The sequence below is a fragment of the Capricornis sumatraensis genome, chromosome 2 (genome assembly GCF_032405125.1).
Source record: "Capricornis sumatraensis isolate serow.1 chromosome 2, serow.2, whole genome shotgun sequence".
Taxonomy (NCBI): domain Eukaryota; kingdom Metazoa; phylum Chordata; class Mammalia; order Artiodactyla; family Bovidae; genus Capricornis; species Capricornis sumatraensis.
Window position 1 is genome coordinate 186,696,082 of NC_091070.1, and position 24,319 is coordinate 186,720,400.

At 40.0% G+C, this 24,319-nt stretch overlaps 1 protein-coding gene across 1 annotated transcript in view; it reads left to right on the forward strand.

The window, feature by feature from the left end:
- Positions 1-3,468: 3,468 nt before the first annotated feature.
- The window catches only part of LOC138072881 (cytochrome P450 2J2-like), a 30,887-nt gene continuing 10,036 nt past the window's right edge, over positions 3,469-24,319 (forward strand). The window contains exons 1-5 of the mRNA XM_068964144.1: positions 3,469-3,680; positions 8,367-8,529; positions 11,035-11,184; positions 11,573-11,733; positions 13,813-13,989. Of these exons, the coding sequence (XP_068820245.1) occupies positions 3,471-3,680; positions 8,367-8,529; positions 11,035-11,184; positions 11,573-11,733; positions 13,813-13,989 (861 nt within the window). The 5' untranslated portion in view covers positions 3,469-3,470. The remainder of the gene's footprint in view (positions 3,681-8,366; positions 8,530-11,034; positions 11,185-11,572; positions 11,734-13,812; positions 13,990-24,319) is intronic.

Sequence of the window (24,319 nt, forward strand, 5' to 3'; positions counted from 1 at the left end):
AGTCCCAGGAAACCACTAGTGTGGGCAAATTGGGAGACTTGTGCACCATTGGTAAGAATGTAAAATGGTACAGCCACTACAGAAAACAGTATAGAGATTCTTTAAAACTAAAAATAGATCTCCCCTATGATCCACTAGTGTGATTACTGGATATTTATCCACAAGAATGGAAATCAGAATCTTGAAGAGATATTTTCATTTCACAGCACCATTATTCATAATAACCAAGAGGTGGATATAAGCTAAATGCACATTAGTGAATGAATGGATAATGAAAATGTGGACTATACATACAATGAAATATTCTTCTGCCAATAAGAAGAAAGAAATATTTTCAAATTCTAGAAATAGATGAACCTTGAGAACTTTATGCTAAGTGAAATAAGCCAACCACAGTAGGACAAATATTCCATGATTTCACTTCTCTCAGTTATCTAATAGACAGCTCATAGACAAAAATGTGAGGTGTCCAAGGTTGTTTTGACTATTCAGAGTCTTTGTGCTTTCATATAGATATTACATTTTCTATTTCTGTAAAAAATGCCTTTAGGCTTTTGATAGGAATTGTATTGACTAACATGAGCAATTTAATAATATTAAGTCTTCAGTTTTGAACATGAGATATCTTTCCATATCTGAAGCTTCTTCAATTTTGCTGAGCAATATTTTACATTTTCAGTGTATAAGTCCTTTGCCTTCTTGCTTAAGTTATTGCTAAGTATCTTGTTCTTTTTGATGCTGAGCTAATACTATCTCTGTGTGCAGATGACATTGTTTTAATATGTGTGTGTGTGTGTGTGTGTGTGTGTATTTGTGCTCACTCACATCTGACTGTTTGTGACCCCACAGACTGTAGCTGACTGTGCTCCTCTGTCCATGGAATTTTTCACGCAAGAATGCTGGAATGGGTTGCCATTTCCTTCTCCAGGGGATCTTCCAGACCCAATTACACAGTCTCTTTGTGTCTCCTACATTGGCAGTCAATTCTTGACCACTGCACCAAATGGGAAACCCATATTAATATCTAGAAAACCCTAAAGATTACACGTACATAAAAACTGTAAGAAATAATAAATGAATTCAGCAAAGTCTCAGGATTCAACACCTACAAAAATAGTGTTTTGGTATTTTGATAATGAAGCATCTGCAAGGAGTCTTGGTCTTTATTTTAATGGACTCATAAACATTCTTTTAATTAATGTGATCAGAATATTAATATTTAATGTGGTTCTTGATACAGGTTATCTACCATAGTCATTACTGTTTTCTATTCATTGCATTTAATTTTTGTTTCTTTTTTGTCTTTCACTCTTTTTCCTCCCTTCTTTGGCTTTAACTAAGTATTTTGTATAACTCTATTTTCTCTTCTGTCTTAGCACATTGATTATATTTCTTTTCTAAAACTTCAGTTGTTGACTTATAGTTCACCGTATACATTTCCAACTAATTCAAATCTAGCTTCAAATAGTACTACACTGCTTAATTCGAAGTTCAAGGACCTTAATGGAATGTTCCTCCTAATCCCTTCCTTCTGCTCAGCCAACATTGCATCTTTCATATCACTTATCTATATGATAAAATCACCAAATACATTGTTGCTATTTCTATTGTTAACACACTATTATCAACTCTATTAAGAAAAAGTAAGATTTAAATATAACTTTATTTTTTCTCTAGTGTTCTTTATTTAGATCTGTGTTTCTGACCTATATATCTTTCCGTCTTCCTAAAGACCTAAACATTATTGTAAGGCAGGTCTACTAGCAACAAATTCCATCAAACTTTGTTTGAAAAGATGTTTACTTTTCCTTAACTGCTAGATGGAACAAAGAATTCACCTGCATATTTTTTCACTGAAGCAGTTTGTGTGGAGAGTTCAGTGCCTTGTTGTACAGTAGCTCACAAGAAGCATCAGAGGTTGCTGTTTTTCTGATGGTTCACCAGGCTAGGTTCCAATCCTTTCGTGAAAAGTTGATAGAAAAATAGGAAGCTCAAGTGCCTGCGGATTTCTCTGAAATATAACAAAACCATAACCTTAGAGCCCCCTTGGTCTCAGAATGACAGGCTCTCTAAATAGAGCAAAAGAAAAATCAAACCAACTAAAGAGAAATGGACTATTTCCTGCTGTATCACTAAACAAAGGATGTCAGTCAAAGTCATCAGCAATTGCAGCCACTGCAGATGGTGAGCTGATGACCCTTGACGGAACTCAGGAAAGAAAGAATATCTGCCACCTAGCAGCCATCACACTGCAGCCACTCCCTGTGTTGAGCCCTGAGGAAACTCAGGATGTGAAGACACTGGATACTGGCCCCAGATAGGTGAGGTGCCTATCAAAGGAATGATTTCAGTGAGCCCAGACTCTTGCATTTTCCCATACATAGAAAAAGGCTAAATTCCTAAACTTGAGATATCTGATTTTCCTTTAATTAACAATAATCTTTTGCCATTCAGACTACCTGCCCTTTGTTGCAAGACTTCTGCATAATCTGGTTCCTGCCCACACCACACTGCTGCTGCTGCTAAGTCGCTTCAGTCATGTCCCACTCTCTGCGACCCCATAGACAGCAGCCCACCAGGCTCCTCTGTCCCTGGGATTCTTCTTCAGGCAAGAATACTGGAGTGGGTTGCCATTCAGTTCAGTTCAGTCGCTCAGTTGTATCCAACTCCTTGCGACCCCATGAATCGCAGCACGCCAGGCCTCCCTGTCCATCACCAACTCCTGGAGTTCACTCAGACTCACGTCCATTGAGTCAGTGATGCCATCCAGCCATCTCATCCTCTGTCATCTCCTTCTCCTCCTGCCCCCAATCCCTCCCAGCATCAGAGGCTTTTCCAATGAGTCAGCTCTTTGCAGGAGGTGGCCAAAGTACTGGAGTTTCAGCTTTAGCATCATTCCTTCCAAAGAAATCCCAGGGCTGATCTCCTTCAAAATGGACTGGTTGGATCTCCTTGCAGTCCAAGGGATTCCCACCACCCAAATCATACCCTCTCCTCTGAGTTCTTTCAGGGTTAGTTGAGATGCTGTCTCCCAGGCTTGAAGTCCTAAAATTCTCATGGAATAAAACTTAACTCTCAACGTTAAGGCTGTGAATATTTTTTAGACAGAAATAAAAAACCTCCCAGCCTGGCCTTTTCTGATATCCAGGCAGGTTCTCCAGGGAATCCCATGCTTGACGTCTAGTGGGTAGCAGGCAGGCTGGGCTCCAGCCCAGAGAACAGACTCAGGTGGGGAAAAGCTGGGGCGAGGGGAGGAGGAGGCAGGACCTGAGGAAAGGCAAGGAGGGGTAAGGTGGACCCGGTGCCACAGGGAGCCAGGGGTGGGGCTTAGCTGAGCGCTGGGGGAAGGAAGAGCCGCGGTGGGAGGAGGCAAGGGCGGGGTGAGACAGTAGGATGGGGCGGGGCCTGGGAACCCGGCTGAGAGCACGGACGCACAGATCCTCACAGAAGCGAAACCAGACATCGCAGTGATGCTGGAGGCCCTGAGCTCCCTGGCGGCGGCCCTCTGGGCGGCTCTCCGTCCTGGCACCGTCCTGCTGGGAACACTCGCCTTTCTCCTCTTTGTTGATTTCATGAAAAGACGGCATCCAAAGAACTACCCGCCGGGGCCCCCCCGCCTGCCCTTCGTAGGCAATTTGCTCCAGCTTGACCCTAAGAAGGGGCACCTGGTCCTTCAGGAGGTAGGAGCGAGCGAAGGTGTCAGGGCCACGTCTTGACCCTGACCTGCAGGACAAGGGCCTTCCGGGTACTAAAGACAGGAGACTGAGGGGGCTCTCAGGTTAAATCGGAAACCCGGGTACACCCGAAGTTGAGCTTCTCTTTCCTCACCGTCAACTGGAATGATTCCAGCTGTGCTTTCTAGGGGTGAGCTATTGCTGCCACTGCTGCTGCTAAGTCGCTTCGGTCGTGTCCGACTCTGTGCGACCCCATACACGGCAGCCCACCAGGTTCCCCCGTCCCTGGGGTTCTCCAGGCAAGAACACTGGAGTGGGTTGCCATTTCCTTCTCCAGTGCGTGAAAGTGAAAAGTGAAAGTGAAATCGCTCAGTCGTGTCCGACTCTTAGCGACCCCATGGACTGCAGCCCACCAGGCTCCTCTATTCATGGGATTTTCCAGGCAAGAGTACTGGAGTGGGGTGCCATTGCCTATTGTTTACTGTTTACTATTTAAGAATCCCGACTCCATGCGCTTTGGGGGAGGGAGGGGCTGCAGGCTTAATGCACAAAGCAAAACTTGCTTCTCAGTCCATCTAGCTGATGGAAAGAAGTGTAAATATTGTACTGTTGCACTCATCTGAAGACTCATATGCTTCCAGGAGCTTGGTTATCTGCATAATTTCTCTCCTGTTAGGGTATCTGGATAGAGTATAGCTCAGAATCCCCTCTGCATTCTCAGTAGATGGTTCTGACTGGCTAGGTGAGTCTGTGTCTTCTCTTCAGTTTCTTTTATTAGAGCCTTGAGGATGACAGATATAATACATTTGTAAGTCATATAGTTGTGTCTTGTTACATATTACTGGGACATTCAATTTATAGTATGATAATTTTGTCTTTTTAATAATTTTATCCATGGTAGTGGGAGGAGGGATGCTATATTTCCCCTTAAGGAGGTTCCCTTTTCTAAGTGTAAAATGAGGATGTGTGTGCGTGTGCCTAATAGCTCAATCCTGCCTCTCTCTTTGTGACCCCATGAATGGTAGCCCACAAGGGTCCTCTATCCATGGGATTTTTTCAAGCAAGAAAAGTGAAGTGGGTTGCCATTTCCTTCTCCAGGGGATCTTTCAGACCCAGGAATCGAGCCCGAGTCTTCTGTGTCTCCTGCACTACAGGTGGATTCTTTACCTACTGAGCAATCACCACCTAAATCCTCACCATTTTTCAACCACATTGCTTCCATCCCCACAAGGACAGAGGCCCTCACTTTCAGGCTCCTCCATAAACAGTCCACTCTCACTAAAGTATTCATTTAAAAAATGTCATTAAGTAGCATTAAGTGATATGATTAGAATATAGAATTTTAAAGCTAAAATGCTAGGCTCCTAAACTTGTACCTTTCTTTAAGAAATGTGTTTTTTAATTTCCAAGTATTGGAAGATTTTCTCTTTTCTTTCTGTTAATGATTTACAGTTGGCGTTCATCAGGGTCAGAAGATACATACTATATTATTTCAACTTTGAACAAATGTGTAAAGGTTGGTTTTATGACCCATGATAGACACTTAAAAAAAAAATTCTGCTGCTGCTGCTGTGTGGAGCGCTCTGTACCATATGTCAGTTAGGCTTGAAAAGATGAGTGTGTTGTTTAGTGCTTCCATACCCTTGCTGACTTCTTATCTACCCATTCTATCAATCACTAGGAGAGGCATGTTAAGTTTCCAGCTATAATTAGAGGTTTATTTCTGTGTTTGGTCAGTTCTGATAGTTTTACTTTATTTATTTGGCAGCTCTTTTATTTGGATCATGCACATTAAAATTGTTATCTTGGTGAACTGGCTCTTTAATTATTGCATAATGTCATTCTTTATCCCTGATGATTTTCTTTGCCTGAACTTTATTTGATATAATATAGCCACGCCAGCTCTCTTTTGATTAGTATTTGTGTAGCACATGCTTCTCCAGTTTTTCACTTTTGACGTACTTATATGATTATACTTGAAATGAGTTTTTATATGTAACATGTAAGTGGCTCATTGTTTCATTCTACCAATATCTCTTTTAATTGGTGAATCTAGATCATTTGTATTTAGTGTAATTTTTGTTGTCTAAACACTTAAGTCTGCCATTTTACTATTTATTTTCTATTTTGCACTTTGTTTTTTGTTCCTCTGGTTCTCCTTTCTCGTGTGGGTCACACGAATATTTTTTAAGAATTCCTTTTTAATTTATCCATAGGTTTTTTTAGTACATCTCTTTATATTGTGCTTTAAGTGCTTGCTGTAAACCTTACATGCTATGCAGTCAGTCAGTTCAGTCACTCAGTCGTGTCTAACTCTGCAACCCCATGGACTGCAGCATGCCAGGCTTCCCTGTCCATCACCAATCCCGGAGCTTGCTCAAACTCATGTCCATTGAGTCAAAAACTAAGTGATTTGCCTAAGTTATTCAAAATTGATAATAGCCAAACAAGGACTTGAAACTTACATCTGGTCTTTACTTATGCTACTTTTCATGATATAGGTAGCAGGTAATTGATTTTTCAGGGTTTCATTTATCCAACAGGCATTTATGACATACTTATCAAATGACAGCGTAATACAAGAGAGTATGTGATGAAAGGTGTGGTATACATTTTCAGTAACCAAGTGAGATGTCATTAAGTGGTTCACTGTGAATAGGAAACCTTGGGGATAACCTCTGTAGAATGCTGAAATAAATTTGGGTGAACTTGAACAGAATGGTTGTGTGGAGTAAAGTGGACAGGAGATTTTTAAATTGGAGAAGTGACATGAGCTGAAACAAAGTGAGAAGGCAGTGAAGAAACTGGCTGATCTGTTTGGCATGATGAGAACCTTCCTAATTTCCCATGCCCCATTTTCTAAACATTTTCTACCATAGCTGTCTGGCTTATTATAGAATGATTTATGTGACTAAGAAAAAAATCTTACTGGACTATGATAGGGAAATGGTATCACTCTCTGGCCATTTTCCCTCTATTTCTTTGTCAATATTTTACAAGAGTTATTTGCTAAAATATACTCTAAATATATCAATAATAATATATAATTTTATTATTAATTTTAGTGTTTTGATTACTAACAGCATAATCCTAATGATGAGATTTGTAACAGCCCTCATTTTATACCTTTGGAAACTGAGACAGAGGGAAGTTATATAGCTTAACCAAATATAACATAGAAAGTAACCAGTGGAAGCTGGATACAAAGCAATTTGTTTGCCTTCAAAATCCAGGTTCTTAAACACTCACCTTTTGACGTTAAGACATTCTTGGTCTAATTCTAGCACCTTTCCGACACTGTATCCCAGCTCCCTACACAAGTGAGATGTAGTCTGTCCAGGCACCTCTCCTAGCCCGGGGTCCCTTGGCTGTCTGTGACATCCCCCACACTCCTCCTTTATTAATGCTTTCTCCCGCTTCCTCTCCCTGCCCCGTTACTCTCATTCTCAGTTTATTGCTGTCACATCCAGTAAACTCTAAGTTCCCAGTGCTATTTCAGCTTTATGTCTTTGTCCTTAAATCTCACAAATACCTCCAGTCCCATATATCTTTGGCACTTTGGCTGAGTTTCTTCTCCATGACTCACTTTCCTTACTAAAACATGACTAATATCATTACTGCCATAAGGTGGTGTGAGGGAAACGAGACAAAAGGTGAAAGGTGGTTAGCGTGGCGCCCAGTGGATGTGGCTGGCTGTGACCACCAGTGCCTTTCCCCTGTACATCTTCCCTTTGCTCTTGTCCTGTCTGCCTCCTTGAACGAGTGCACCTATGCTCCGGAGTCCATTCATTCCCCAGAGTCTAGAGTGGCTGTCTGCCAGTATCAGAAAACAAACTGTCTTTCCTATTGTTCTCCTCTTTCTTCCTCACAGAAACTTTTTTTCCCTTTTTTCAGGAGTGTAGAGAGCACATTGCCCTGCTTGTGAGATTTTAGTTCCCTGTCCAGGATTAAGCCTGTGTCCATGGCACTAAAGTCCAAGTCCTGACCTCTGGACAGCCAGGGAATTACCCCACCCCAGAAACTGTAAGGGAACAATATTTTTCCCTCTTATAGGTGGGGAGCACAGGCTCCAAAAAGAATGAAACAGCTTTCCTGAGATCTCACAGCTAGCCAGCTGTAGAGTTAACATGGCTCCAGCTAGTGTGTTCTTGTCTATGACTGGGCCTAGCCCTGTAATGAATTTTTTGCCACCTAGAACCTGTTGAAGAAGGTGACACTGTCTTGTGGTTAAACAGATATAATTTACTACGAAGTCCATGCTTTCTACCCCAGACATTCACTAAACACATCTCTGCCTCCTCTGGTGAGTCACATGGGCTGAATTTTCTCCCTTCACTAGAGTCTAAGATGCTTGAGGTTAGAGACTTTGCTTATTTTATTGTATCTTTATGCCTTAATCTCAGGATACATATGCTCACTCAATCCAAATAAAATGAACATATGGATGAGTATTTATAATGAATGCCTGTGTCCTGTAGTAGATTAAACTGAAGTCTAGTTGAGACCAAGAGAAATGGAAACAGGCAGAAATATTTCCAACAGCCCAAGGCACACTCATACACACACACACACACACACACACAAACACACACAAATTCCCCTTAATATAGGCTGCCAAAGCTATACATACCCTCCATTCCAGGACCCACAGAGATGTGCATATGTAACTATGACTCTTCTACTATTTTTCAGTTTATGAAGAAATATGGGAACGTTTTTAGCTTGGATTTGGGGTCATTTCCTTCCATTCTTTTAACTGGATTGCCCTTAATTAAAGAAGCACTTGTCAATCAAGGCCAAAACTTCTCCAACCGCCCTGTAGTGCCTCTCCAAGAGCGCTTGATAAACAATAAAGGTAAGCTGTTACACTGGTAAGTGTGTTTGATATTCTTGTGGTCTGTGAAAGTATCTCCAACAATCCCAGGGACCAAGCTCCTCATAAGAAGCCTGAGTGCCTGCATTTCCCTGTTGAAGGCACCCCCTCAGGGCACCTGGCAGAGTCACCTCTAATGTCAGGGATTTGGGAGAAGCGACATGACCTGCATGAACTCACTCTGGGTGCTTTGATAAATAAGTATGCTCATCACTCAGTGATGTGATGTGTTGTTTAAGCAGAGAAAAAGCAATGCGTCCTCAGGCTCTCTTTCTGCTTTCCCACTCAGACCTCTTCCTCTAGAAAACGGATGTGGATCAGCTTGTTCCTGTTGATTAAGTGATCCCTTCTTGCCTCCAGGTCCTTATGCTCTATTATTAAGGCTGTGCCCCAAAGGTATCTCAAGCCTTCTGTCTATGTTAAAAGAGTCTGGCATGAGTACTTAGAATGGGTACTAAATAAACTTCCATTTTCAAAAATCTAAATGAAAAACTTAAATCTATACTTGTAACAAAACAGCATTTTTTTTTTCAGGTATTTCTCTATTCCGCTTTGAAATAGTTCACCCATTATTTTACATTCATTTACTATATTATCTGCCATGTGAACCTAGTAAGACCAGGCACCAGTGGCAGAGTAGTGAGTAGAACAGAAAAAAATTCTTGATTTTTCTGTAAGCTACATGCCATTAAGAAAAACAGTATCAAGTAAGATAATAATTTAAGCCCTCAGTGTTATGAAGTTAAAAGCAGGGTTCACTTAGTATGGGTATCGAATCTGGTCCTGAGACTCAGGAAAAGCTATTGTAAGTAAATGACAAGTAATAAAGCGAACAAGCAGTCCAGCAGAGGGAACAGAATGAAAAGTTTATGAGGTGGGAAGAAGGACAGTGAACTGAGGAATTGAAAGGTATCCAATGTGGGAAGAACAGAGATTAAATGGAGATAATTAAATGAAGATGAAGATGCTAACTTTGGCCAGAAAGAGTTTATGTTTAAGGATGTTGCTTTTATCCTAGCAACAACAGAGGCTCCTGAATGGTTTAAGCAGACAAAGAAATCATCGTATTTACATGCTGCATTTTAAAGACTTCTCTAAGCTATAATGTCAAGAATGGGATAAAAGGAGAAGGAGACTACTGTAGCATTTTAGGTGAGAGGAGGTGGTGGCCTGGATTAGCCAGGTGTCACAAATGGCAGTTCAGTAGGTTAGACCAGGAGACTGACTGTGAAAATACATGGATTTAAGCTATTCAGGAGGCATATCCAACAGGACATGATGACCTAGACAGAGGGAGAATGAGGTAGACACCCAAATGAGTAGGTAAAGGACAGAAGGAGGATATGGAGAAGGACAAGGTGTTGGCTGGCCTGGGTGGGGAGTTGTATGGAGCAAATCATGAATAAAATCATGAATATGCTGAGTATAAAACCAAGAGAGTCAAGCAGACAATTGGTTACGTGTCTGGAGCTGAGGCACAGATATAGATGTTCACATCAGTAGATGTTATCTGAAATATTTGGAGCTGATGAGATTTCACAGAAACGGAGGATAAGGGTAAGAGAGAGGAGGGTTTGACCCAAGCTCAAAAAGGCCCATCATTTCAAAACTTGATAGGATATAAGGTAACTAAAGGTATGATGATTTCTGTGAAGTCAGAGAATTAGCAGAAAAGCCTCGAGAGTGTGGTGTCCTGGGCACCACTGGAAAAGAGTGTTTCAAGAAAAAAGCATCTCATGCTGTTGACACCTCAGTGTGAGGCTGAAAAGGATCCTGGACTGAACAGCAGGGAGGGCCACTTCACTAAGGTGGTGGATGTGAAAGGGAGATATTAGAAGGAGTGAAAAAGTGTACTGGAATGAAGAATTGAGAGGGTGGTGGTCTCACCTGTGTTATAAAATAAATGAAGTTCTCTGCACACCTCATGATGGATTTTTTTATCCTTTGCCTATGATTTTCTTTCTGCACACATTCACAACTCTTTGTTTTCTTGGGTGATTCATCTATTTTATTAAGATATTTAAACTCTTTCTCCTTATGAGTTTTGATTTAGTCTAGTACATTAGTGCATACTTAGTATGTACCATAACAAATACTTAAATATAGTATGTGACAAGTAATCAAAGCATGGGCATCAGAGTCAGGCAGACTTGAAAATAAATGCCTGTTTACCTGCTCCAACTGTGTAACCTTGTAGAATGTACTTTTATCTCCTGTGCCTCATTTTTCTCATCAAAAAACGGGGGTCTGGTTTTACACTAATGATTTCATCAGAGAGTTTCTGTGAGTACTAAATCCCAGAATGCATTAAAAATGCTAATATGCACAGCACTGCAAACAATCAGTAAATTTAAGCCATTATATCCTTGTTTAGGGACTATTTCTCTGATTAGTTTTCAAGTACCTTACAGCCCTTTTTCTTCCTTTCATCTGATACATCATGGGTCTTGCTGGCTTTCTTTCATAATGTTGGCTTTCTTTTCCCAGGCTTGATCATGTCCAGTGGCCAGTTATGGAAGGAACAAAGAAGGTTTGCCCTGACAACTCTTAGGAACTTTGGTTTAGGAAAGAAGAGCTTAGAGGAACGCATTCAGGAGGAGGCCTCCTACCTCATCCAGACGATAAGAGAGGAGAATGGTGAGCATGTCATAGGACACGTGCAGGGACTGTGGCTCGTACGTTCACTAACCAGATGTTCACCACTGCCTACCTGTCTGTCCCTAGCCCAGTATTGTGTAGGGTGCTGAGGGGATAACAGGGAACAGCTAACCATGACCTGTCCTCATGTGGCTCATGAATTAAGAAAAAGATTGGTATTAAACACATTATTGGTTTTAAATCCTGGTCATCAGTTAGACTTCCCAGGCATTGACTGAATACTTATTAGACCCTGAGGTTGTCAGACCCTGGGGTTACAGTCTCAGAGGTGGTTCTGTAGTTGGTGTGTCATATGTTACACAGAGTAGAATCTCTGTAAAATAGAAACAATCCTATCTGAAGGCTCCATTTCTTCTCCTGCCTCCAGGACAGCCTTTTGACCCTCACTTCACAATTAACAATGCTGTTTCCAATATTATTTGCTCCATCACCTTCGGGGAGCGGTTTGACTACCAGGATGATCAGTTCCAGGAACTGCTGAGGATGCTGGATGAGGTCTTAAACCTGCAGACATCAGTGTGCTGCCAGGTGAGGCAGTTATCACTTGCTATCTTTCATAAAGACATTAGGCTGATGTCCATCACAGATTAGATTGGGTCTTTCTTTCCTTTTTAACTAATGTAACCTTTTAAAATTGACTTCAGCACAAGCCTGTTTGAAATCAATCTGTTGACTTGTTTTTGATTCTTAGTCTACTGTTCATGTGGACACATCCACTCCTTTCTCTTGTGTATTCATCTGTTTGTAAAAATCCTTAAAGATTTCCACCTGTTGCACGATTGCCATACCCATCCACATTTTTATTACCAGTTTTCTAAATTTGTAGGATATGGATTTAAGGCATTCAACACTCACCCCCGTCCTTGGTAGTCCCTGCTGTCTCCTTTTGTCCTGCTAGGGTTTTAAGTCTGTCAAAACCTCTGCTCATCTGCTTGGTCTCTTAGTCTCTTTTCTTTATTTGGAAGATACTTCTAGGGGAAAATCAGCCCAAGTGTTGAGGTAAATCCTTGTATACCTAATGGAAGATTTACTTGTAATCATTTTTAACAAGCAACACTGCCTAGAGTTTGATGGACCCATCTCACCCAAACTGATAAAGAATTATCATGATTCCTGGCACATTAAAGGAACATAATGAATATGAGCTACTAGGATTATTGTTGTCAGTATTTCCTTTGAATAACATTCCTTATTGTCACTTCTAATCATGCTAAACCCCATCCCCTGTTCAGTAATTCCATTTTCTTCTGTCCTATTACGACAGAATCCAGGAAGTTTGGGACCTCAGTGAGCACGTATTGACTATTCCCAAGGAAAAGAAATTCCTGGAAAGGTTGGATGAGTCAGGAGGCAGGGGGTAATATGCACTTTTTAGAGACCCAAAATAGATCAGGTAGTTTACCTGACAATTTCACATGCTTTATTTCAGTCAGTTTTTTACAACAATCCTTTAAAGATGAAATGGAGCACCCTAATGTGTGCAAGTAAATATGGGAATGCTTAAGCAAATCCAATGATGATCCACTGACTGTTGTTAACTGTGCAATAGATCTCATGTAATTGAGTAAGGAAAGTAACCCTGGTGCCCCAATGGCAGTGGTTACGCTAAGTCCTTCGAATTACATCATCATCTTCATTATTGTCATTAATATCATTATTATTCCCAAATCCAAAACCCACTTAATTTTAAAAATGTCTTATCCACATGAAGAATACATCGTAACGCACAGATAGTCAAACACGCATCTATGTTGAACGTAACTAGCTACCTAGCTAGAAAGAGGTGTTTTATGCACACACAAAGATACACACACACATAGTAGAGAAAAATGCCATGAAAAAAATAATAAAAGAAAATAGGGGGATGGGAAGAGGTTCCAGAAGTACTGCATTATAGCATTATCAGGTAAGATATCTCCAAGCACGTGACACTTGAACCGACCTGAATGAAACAAAGGCTAGAGTTATACAATTTCCAGAGGAAGACCAATCTTCACTGAAGGAATAGCAAATCCAAAAGACTAAACATTGCCATTCTTGATGTTGTCACAGAGACGAATGGAGCTGGACTAGAAAGACTAAGAGCGAGTAAGACGGCAGCGAGTGATAGCAGAAGAGGGGGCAGGCGTGGAAGAGGCCAGCTCATGTGGAGCTCCAGGCCAGGAGAATGATGTAGAATTTCTCTAAATGTCATGGAAAATCTTTGCAGGATTGAAAGATAAATAGTTGATTGATCTGATTAAATTGTTAAGTGATCTCTCTGGCAGCTCAGTGGAAAATAGACTGGGATAGGAGTTGAGGAGAAAATCAGGGAAATTGTTGGGAGGCCTTAAAGCACCTAGGTAAGAAATGTTGGGGCTTTGTCCTAGAATGAAAAACACATACAGTACTGAGAAGTGGTCTGAAAATGGTTCTATTTTGGATGGAGTGCTGAAATGCTTTGCCAGAGAGGAAAAAAGAGGGGTGTGACAGAGATGAGACAAGGGTGATTCCAAGGGTTGAGTGTTAGCAAAGAAAATACATACAGAGATGCAATGGTTTCCTTGTCTTCAAAAGTAGAAATCTGGTACCCACTTGTCTCTAAGACTGTTTTGTTTTCTCCATCAGTTCTACAACACGTTTCCAAGGATAATGAATTTCCTTCCGGGTCCGCACCAAGCACTCTTTAGTAATATGGAGAAATTGAAGATGTTTGTTGCCCGTATGATTGAAAACCACAAGAGAGACTGGAATCCTGCTGAAGCAAGAGACTTCATTGATGCTTATCTCCAGGAAATAGAAAAGGTGAGGGAACCTGAGTGTTTTCCTGACTAGTGTTCTTAGAGGGCAAATGAGGCAATTCTGATATCTTATTGCTGCTGTAAGAAATCACCACAAACTTGGTGCTTAAGACAACCAACATTTATCAAGTCAAGGTTGGGGCAGGGCTGGCTCTTTCCAGGCTTTAGGGCAGAATCCACTGATGGGATTTTCCAGAGTCTAGAAGCTACCTGTACCCCTGAACTTATGCCCCTTTCCTCCATCTTCAGAGCCATCAATGTAGCTTCTTCTCTTCCACCATCCTTACGTATTCTCTCAATGTGCTTCTTGCCCCCTCTTACAGAGACTCTTCTGATTATAATGGGTTCACTAGGATAGCCCATATCAAAATCATTAATTTCATCATATCTATAAAATTCAGTCAAAAATTATTTACTAGTTCCAGAGATGAGAACATGAGCATCTTTGTGATTCATTATTCAGCCTACCAGAGGGTTGGAAAAATAGAGACACTATTTCAGAGGGTGCTGCTGCTGCTAAGTCATTTCAGTCATGTCCGACTCTGTGTGACCTCATAGACGGCAGCCCACCAGGCTCCCCCGTCCCTGGGATTCTCCAAGCAAGAACACTGGAGTGGGTTGCCATTTCCTTCTCCAATGCATGAAAGTGAAAAGTGAAAGTGAAGTCGCTCAGTCATGTCTGACTCTTCACAACACCATGGACTGTAGCCCACCAGGCTCCTCTGTCCATGGGATTTTCCAGGCAAGAGTACTGGAGTGGGGTGCCATTTCCTTCCCCTATTTCAGAGTGTATGAATATCATAAACTCAGAATACAGATACATTCAAAATAAAGATATTGCTTTAAGAGTATTTGGCTTGAGGTCTTTCAGTTCATTTCAGTCACTGAGTTGTGTCCGACTCTTTGTGACCTCATGGACTGCAGCACGCCAAGCTTCCCTATAAAACAACAGTTCCTGTAGCTTAATCAAACTCATATCCATTGAGTCGGTGATGCTATCCAACCACTTCATCCTCTTTTGTCCCCTTCTGCTCCTGCCTTCAATCTTTCCCAGCATCAGGGTATTTTCAAATGAGTCAGTTCTTCACATCAGGTGGCCAAAGTATTGGAGCTTTAGCTTCAGCATCAGTCCTTCCAATGAATATTCAGGACTGATTTTCTTTAGTATTGACTGGTTTGATCTTGCAGTCCAAGGAACTCTCAAGAGTCTTCTCCAACACCACAGTTCAACAGCATCAATTCTTTGGCACTCAGCTTCCTTTATGGTCCAAGTCTCACATCCATACATGACTGCTGGAAAAACCATAGCTTTGACTAGATAGACCTTTGTTGGCAAAGTAATGTCTCTGCTTTTTAATATGTTGTGTAGGTTGGTCACAGCTTTTCATCCAGGGAGCAAGTGTCTTACTTTCATGGCTGCAGTCACCATCTGCAGTGATTTGGAACCCCAAGAAATAAAGTCTGTCACTGTTTCCATTGTTTTGCCATCTATTTGCCATGAAGTGATGGGACCAGATGCCATAATCTTCACTTTTTGAATGTTGAGTTTTAAACCAGGTTTTTCACTCTCCCCTTTTTACCTTCATCAAGAGGCTCTTCAATTCCTCTTGCTTTCTGCCATAGGAGTGATATCATCTGCATATCTAAGGTTATTGATATTTCCCCCAGCAATCTTGATTCCAGCTTGTGCTTCATCCAGCCCAGCATTTTGCATAATGTAACCTGAATATAATTTAAATCAGCAGGGTGACAATATACAGCCTTGACATACTCCTTTCCCAATTTGGAAACAGTCTGTTGTTCCATGCCCGTTCTAACTATTGTTTCTTGATCTGCATACAGATTTCTCAAGAGGCAGGTAAGGTGTCTGGTATTATAATCTCTGTGAGAATTTTCAACAGTTTGTTGTGATCTGCACAGTCAAAGGCTTTGGCGGAGTCAATAAAGCAGAAGTAGATATTTTTCTGGAACGCTCTTGCTTTTTTTTTTAATTAATTTTTTTTATTGAAGGATAATTGCTTTACAGAATTTTGTTGTTTCCTTTCAAATCTCAACATAAATCTACCATAATTATACATATATCCCTTCCCTTTTGAACCTCCTTCCCATTTCCCTCCCCATCCCACCCCTCTAGGTTGACACAGAGCCCCTTGAGTTTCCTGATCCAGATAGCAAATTCCTATTGGCTATCTATTTTAAATATGGTAATCGGAGAAGGCACTGGCAACCCACTCCAGTACTCTTGCCTGGAAAATCCCATGGACGGAGGAGCCTGGTAGGCTGCAGTCCATGGGGTCGCGAAGAGTTGGATACGGCTGAGCGACTTCACTTTCACTTTTCACTTTCATGCATTGGAGAAGGAAATGGCAACCTACTCCAGTGTTCTTGCTTGGAGAATTCCAGGGACGGCGGAGCCTGGTGGGCTGCCATCTCTGGGGTCACACAGAGTCGAACACGACTGAAGCAACTTAGCAGCAGCAGCAATGTAAGTTTCCACATTACTCTTTCCATAGATCTCACCCTCTCCTCCCCTCTCCCTATGTCCATAAGTCTATTCTCTATGTCTGTTTCTCCATTGCTGCCCTGTAAATAAATTCTTCAGAACAATTTTTCTAGATTCCATATATATGCATTAGAATATGATATTTATCTTTCTCTTTCTGACTTACTTCACTCCGTATAATAGGTTCTAGGTTCATCCACCTCATCAGAACTGACTCAAATGCATTCCTTTTTATGGCTGAGTAATATTCCATTGTGTATATATACATGACTTCTTTATCCATTCGTCTATAGATGGATATCTAGTTTGTTCCATGTTCTAATATTGTAAATAGTGCTGTAGTAAACAATGAGATACATATGTCTTTAGGGTATATGCCTAGGTGTGGGATTGCTGGGTCATATGGTGAGTTTATTCCTAGCTTTTTAAGGAATCTCCATACCATCTTCCATAGTAACTGTATCAATTTACATTCCCACCAACAGTGCAAGAGTGTTCCCTTTTCTCTATACCCTCTCCAGCATTTATTCTTTGTAGACTTTTTGATGATGGCCATTCTGATTGGTATGAAGTGATATCTCATTGTGGTTTTGATTTGCATTTCTCTAATAATGAGCAATGTTGAGCATCTTTTCATGTGTTTGTTAGCCATCTGTATGTCTTCTTTGCAGAAATGTCTGTTTAGGTCTTCTTCCCACTTTTTGATTGGGTTGTTTGTTTTTCTGGCCTTGAGTTGTATGACCTGCTTGTATATTATGAAAATTAATCCTTTGTCATTTGTTTCATTTGCTATCATTTTCTCCCATTCTGAGGGTTGTCTTTTCTCCTTGCTTCTAGTTTCCTTTGCTGTGCAAAAGTTTAATCAGGTCCCACTTGTTTACTTTTGTTTTTATTTTGGTTACTCTAGGAGGTGGGTCCTAGAGGATCTTGCTTTGATTTATGTCATTGAGTGTTCTGCCTATGTTTTCCTCTAAGAGTTTTATAGTTTCTGGTCTCACATTTAGGTCTTTAATCCATTTTGAGTTTATCTTTTTGTATGATGTTAGGAAGTGTTCTAATTTCATTCTTTTACATGTAGCTGTCCACTTTTCACAGCACCACTTATTGAAGAAGCTGTCTTTGCCCCATTGTATATTCATGCCTCCTTTGTTAAAAATAAGGTACCCATAGGTGCATGGGTTTATTTCTGGGCTTTCTATCTTGTTCCATTGGTCTATATTTCTTTTTTGTGCCAGTACCATCTTTTCTCGATGACTGTAGCTTTGTAGTATAATCTGAAGTCAGGAAGGTTGATTCCTCCAGCTCCATTGTTACTTCTCAAGATTGCTTTGGCTATTCAGGGTCTTTTGTGTTTCCATATGAATTTGTTCTGGTTCTGTGAAAAATGTCTCTGGTAATTTGATAGGGATCACATTGAATCTGTAGATTGCATTTGGCAGTATAGTCATTTTCATAATATTGATTATTCCTACCCAGGAACATGAAATATCTCTGCATCTATATATGTTGTCTTTGATTTCTTTCATTACTGTCTTATAATTTTCTGTGTACAGTTCTTATGTTTCCTTAGGTAAGTTTATTCCTTGATATTTAATTCTTTTTGTTGCAGTGGTGAATGGGATTGATTCCTTAATTTCTCTTTCTGAGTTTTCATTGTTAGTATATAGAAATGCAAGTGGTTTCTGTGTATTGATTTTGTATCCTGCAACTTTGCTAAATTCACTGATTAGCTCTAGTAATTTTCTGATACTATCTTTCGGGTTTTCTATGTACAGTATCATGTCATCTGCAAACAGAGCTTTCCTTCTTCCTTTCTGATCTGGATTCCTTTTGTTTCCTTTTCTTCTCTGATTGCTGTAACTAGGACTTCCAGAATGATATTAAATAATAGTGGTGAAAGTGGACACCTTTGTCTTGTTTCGGATCTTAGGGGGAATACTTTGAGTTTTTCACCCTTGAGAATAATGTTTGCTATAGTCTTATCATTTATGGACTTGACTATTTCCAGGTAGGTTCCTTCTATGCCCTTTTTTTGAAGGATTTTAATCACAAATGGGTGCTGTATTTTATCAAATTCTTTTCCTGCATCGATTGAAATGATATGGTTTTTATCTTTCAATTTGTTAATATGGTATATTACATTGAATGATTTGAGTATATTGAAGAATCTTTGCATTCGTGGAATAAACCCAATTTGATCATGATGTGTGAGCTTTTTGATGTGTTGCTGAATTCTGTTTGCTAAAATTTTGTTGAGGATTTTTACATCTATTTTCATCAGTGATATTGGCCTGTAGTTTTCTTTTTTGTGTGTTATCTTTGCATGGTTTTGGTATCAGGGTGATGATGGCCTCATAGAATGAGTTTGGAAGTGTTCCTTCTTCTGCAAGGTTTTGAAAGAGTTTTAGAAAGACAGGCATTAGGTCTTCTCTAAAAGTTTGATAGAACTCTCCTGTGAAGCCATGTGGTCCTGGGCTTCTGTTTTGGGGGAAAATTTTGATCACAGCTTCAATTTCAGTGCTTGTATTTGGGTTGTTCATAATTTCTATTTCTTGCCGGTTCAGTGTTAGAAGATGGAACTTTTCTAAGAATCTGTCCGTTTCTTCCAGGTTATCCATTTTATTGCCATAGAGCTGTTCATGATAGTCTCTTGTGATCCTTTGTATTTCTGCATTGTCTGTTGTAACCTCTTGTTTTTCATTTCTAATTTTGTTGATTTGCTTCTTCTCTTTTTTCTTGAAGAGTCTGGATAAAGGTTTGTCAATTTTGTTTATCTTCTCAAAGAACCAGCTTTCAGTTTTATTAATCTTTACTATTGTTTCTTTCATTTCCTTTTCATTTGTTTCTGCTTGGATCTTTATGGTTTCTTTCCTTCTACTAATTTTTGGATTTTTTTTTTGTTTTGTTCTTCTTTTCCCAGTTGTTTTAGGTGTAAAGTCAGGTTGTCTATTTGATGTTTTCCTATTTCCTGAGGTAGGATTGTATTGCTATAAACGTCCCTCTTAGAACTGCTTTCGCTGCATCACATAGGTTTTGAGTTGTCATGTTTTCATTGCCATTTGTTTCTAGAAATTTTTTGATTTCCCTTTTGATTTCTTCAGTAACCTGTTGGTTATTTAGAAATGTGTTGTTTAATCTCCAAGTGTTTGTGTTTCTTACAATTTTTTCTTGTAGTTGATATCTAGTCTCATAGAATTGTGGTCAGAGAAGATGCTTGATATGTTTTCAATTTCTTTAATTCACTGAGGTTTGATTTGTGACCCAAGATGTGGTCTATCCTGGCGAATGTTCCATGTGTATCTGAGAAGGTGTATTCTTTTGCATTTGGATGGAATGTCCTGAAGATATGAATGACATCCATATCATCTAATGTATCACTTAAGACTTGTGTTTCCTTATTAATTTTCTGTTTTGATGATATGTCCATTGGTGTGACTGGGTGTTAAAATCGCCTACTATTATTGTGCTACTGTCAATTTCTCCTTTCTCTGTTAGTGTTTGACTTATGCATTTAGGTGCTCTTATGTTGGGTGCATAGATATTTACAATTGTTATCCCTTCCTCTTGATTGTTCCCTTGATCATTATGTAGTGTCCTTCCTTATCTCTTGTAATATTCTTTAAAGTCTATTTTGTCTGATATTAGGATTGCTGCTCTGGCTTTCTTTTGCCTCCCATTTGCAAGGAATATATTCTTCCTTCCTCTCACTTTCAGTCTATATATGTCTTTACATCTGAGGTGGGTTTCTTATAGACAGCATATATATGGGTCTTGTTTCTGCATCCATTCAGCCAGTCTGTGTCTTTTGGTTGGAGTATTTAATCCATGTACATTTAAAGTAATTATTGATATATATGTTCCTATTGCCATTTTCTTAATTGTTTGGGGTTTGATTTTGTAGATCTTTTCTTCTCTTGTATTTCTTAACTATATAAGTCCCTTTAACATTTGTTGTAAAGCTGGTTTGGTGGTACTGAATTCTCTTACCTTTTGCTTGTCTGAAAGGCTTTTTATCTCTCCATTAACTTTGAATGAGATCCTTGCTGAGTACAGTAATCTTGGTTGTAGATTTTTCCCTTTCAGTACTTTAAATATATCCTGCCATTCCCTTCTGGCCTGCAGTTTCTGCTGAAAGATCAGCTACTCAGCAAATGGGGTTTCCCTTGTATGTTACTTGTTGCTTTTCCCTTGCTGCTTTTAATATTTTTTCTTTGTGTTTAGTCTTTGTTAGTTTGATTAGTATATGTCTTGGTGTGTTTCTCCTTGGGTTTATCATAAATAGGACTCTTTGTGCCTCTTGGACTTGACTATTTCCTCTTCCATGTTGGGGAAATTTTCAACTATAATCTCTTCAAAAATTTTCTCATACCCTTTCTTTTTCTGTTCTTCTTCTGGGACCCCTATAATTCAAATATTGGGGCATTTGATATTGTCTCAGAGGTTTCTGAGACTATCCTCAGTTCTTTTCATTCTTTTACTTTATTCTGTTCTTTAGAAGTTATTTCCACAATTTTGTCTCCCAGCTCACTGATTTGTTCTTCTGCTTCAGATATTCTGATACTGATTTTGTTCTAGAGTATTTTTAATTTCAGTAATTGTGTTGTTTGTCTCTCTTTGCTTATTCTTTAATTCTTCTAGGTCTTTGTTAATTGATTCTTGCATTTTCTCCATCTTGTTTTCAAGGTTTTTGATCATCTTTACTTTCATTATTCTGAATTCTTTTTCAGGTAGTTTGCCTATTTCCTCTTCATTTATTTGGACTTCTGTGTTTCTAGTCTGTTTCTTCATTTGCATAGTGTTTCTCTGCCTTTTCATTATTGTTTTTAACTTATTGTGTTTGAGGTCTCCTTTTCCCAGACTTCAAGGTTGAATTATTTCTTCTTTTTGGTTTCTGCCCTCCTAAGGTTGGTCCAGTGGTTTGTGTAAGCTTAGGATGGGATTTGTGCTGAGTTTTTTTATTTGTTTGTTTTTCCTCAGATGGGCAAGGCTGAGTGAGGTGGTAATGCTGTCTGCTGATGATTGGGTTGTATTGTTTTGTTTGTTGTTTAGATGAAGCATCCTGCACAGGGTGCTACCTGTGGGTGAGTGATGCCATATTTTGTATTCAAGTGGCTTCCTTTGTGTGAGTTCTCACTATTTGATACTCCCTGGGGTTAGTTCTCTGCTAGTCTAGGGTCCTGGAGTCAGTGCTTTCACTCCAAAGGCTCAGGGCTTGATCTCTGGTCATGAACAAAGATTCCACAAGTGGTTTGCTATGGTATTAAGTGAGATTAAAACAAATACCTGAAACCAAGAAACCAAAGATGAACCCCTGACTAATGGCAGTTACAAAATCAGGTAAATAATAATTAAAATAACAGAATATACACATATACATATATACCCATAAGTAAGGTCAAAACAGTCCAATGAAAATAAAGTACAGTAGATTGACCAGGTGAACAAAGGAAATAAAAAATTATATTTACCAGTTAAGAACAAAACTAACTAAAGCACAAACTGGAAAGCAAAACTAAATCAAGGTGCAAATAAAGCAATGAAAGCAAAACGAACGAATATGTTGAGAGGAAAGGAAAGAAAGAAAGAAAGAATAGATGTGCAAAGTTAAATAGACGTGGATGCAGAAGATTTATATACACTAAAGATTAACTTCAAAATAAAAGAATAGTAGGAAAGGCAAACCAAGTAGAAAATGTACCAAATGTAGAAAAATATATAGTAGATTTAAAAAATTAAAATTATGAAAAAGAGAAAAGAAAAAAAAAGATTAAAAAAAGGAAGAAGAAAGAAAGAAAAAGGAAAACTCCACAGAACTGCAAAAGCCCAATATAGAGGCAGAGGTTTATAACAACAATAAAATGTGTCACTGAATACGCATACACACACACACATATATATACACACCCATAAGCAAAATCAAAACAGTCCAACAAAAATAAAGTAGAATGGATTAACCTGGCAAACAAAAGAAACCAAAAATTATATCTACCAGTTAAGAATAAAACTAACTAAAGCACAAACTGGAAAGCAAAACAAAAGCAAGGTGCCAATTGGGGAATAAAGCAAGGAAAATAAAACTAACAAATATGTTGAGAGGAAAGGAAAGAAAATGAAGACAGAAAGAATAGATATGCAAAGTTGAATAGAGGTAGAGGTAGTTAAATAGAGGTAGATTTATATGCACTAAAGATTAACTGCAAGGGGAAAGGAACAGTAGGAAAAGAAAACAAAGGAATAAATGTAGAAAAATAATAATAGGTTTAAAAAGTCAAAAATTAAAATTGAAAAAGAGAAAAGTCCACAGAACTGTGAAAGCCCAACATAGAGACAGAAATTTATAAAAACAATAAAAAATGTGACTGAGAAAAAAAAGATCAAAAAGTTAATTAGATTTCATAGTGCCAATAAAATCAACAACTACAACAGAAAGAGGGGGGAAAAAAAAGAAAAAAATCCAAAAGAACCTACAGAACAAATCAAAACATAAGAATAATAAATGTTTTTTTCTGAATCACTGCTGTCAGAGTCATTTCCCTCACTGGGAGTAACAGTCCACCTCACCTCTCTAGGATGCACTGTGCTGATCTCTGGACCTGCTGTGGGGGCAGCTCAGATTCTAATCTGGTCCCACTCCTGTGTGTTCTTTCCTCCAATGTCCACAGCTAACAAAACCAGTGCATTTTCTTTTGTGCGAGCTCTCAGTGTCCTTTTACACATTCCATAGGCACAGAGACTGCCTAGTTGATCATGTGGGTTTAATCTGTAGCTTGTACAGCTGGTGGGAAGATTTTGGGTCTTCTTCCTTAGCCACACTGCCCCTGGGCTTCAACTGAGGTTTTATTTCCATCTCTGCATGTGGGTCATCCATTGTTCACTGGGGTTTGCTTCTGAGGCTGCCCTGGAGGACTTGGGTTTGCCCTTGTGAGGGTCAAGGGCAGAAGTGGTCCAGCTGCTTGGGCCACAGGGGTTCTGGCAGCACCAGGTACTCAGAGGAGTTGGCAGCTAGGGCAGCAGGAAATATAGTGCTCTAGAAGACTATGGCAACCAGTATTGGCCAATACGCTCCAGTACTCTTGCCTGGAGAACCCCCCTCCCTGACAGAGAAGCCTGGCAGGCCACAGTCTACAGAGTCACAAAGAGTTGGACGCAAATGAAGTGATCCTGCCCCACTGAGAGTTGAGCGTGAAGGTGGCACAGCTTCTTGGCTTGCGGGGACCCTGGCAGCACGAAGAGTGAGGGGACGTGGACTGCCTCCATTGCAGGAGTTATGGCCCTCTCAGAGTCTCTTTTCAAGCCTCTTGTAGCTGGTGATCAGAAAGCCTCTTTGGCCAGCCTTTCTCTGTAGCTCTGCTTATTCAGGTACTTAGAGGGCCCTTGCCTGTGGTCCTTTTCTGTTGTTGGGCATGTCAGGCACACAGAGGGGCCCACCTGGCTGGCCTCCTACTCTGTAGATCTGCATATCAGGCACTTAAAGGGGCACCCCGGGTGAGGTCCTACTCTGGAGTTCAGTGCATCAGGCATTTGATGGGCCAGCCTCTCTATTGTTCAGCTGCCGATGCTGGTGTGTGGGGAGAGAGAGGCTTTGGTGATGGCTCCAGCCACTACTGCTTGACTCAGAAGTATTGCTTTGCTTCCATGGCTGCCCAGGTTTTCTCCACAGGCATTTCCCACCATAATCTTCTTGTTCACATCCCCTCAATCTGTCTGTCTGTAATCAACAGCAGCCCTCACCCTGGGATTGCTCCACAATCCCTAAACTCCATCTCCCAGCCATTGCACCTTCCAGGGGACCTGTGTCCCTATCCAATGTGCATATGGCTTCAGCAAGGAC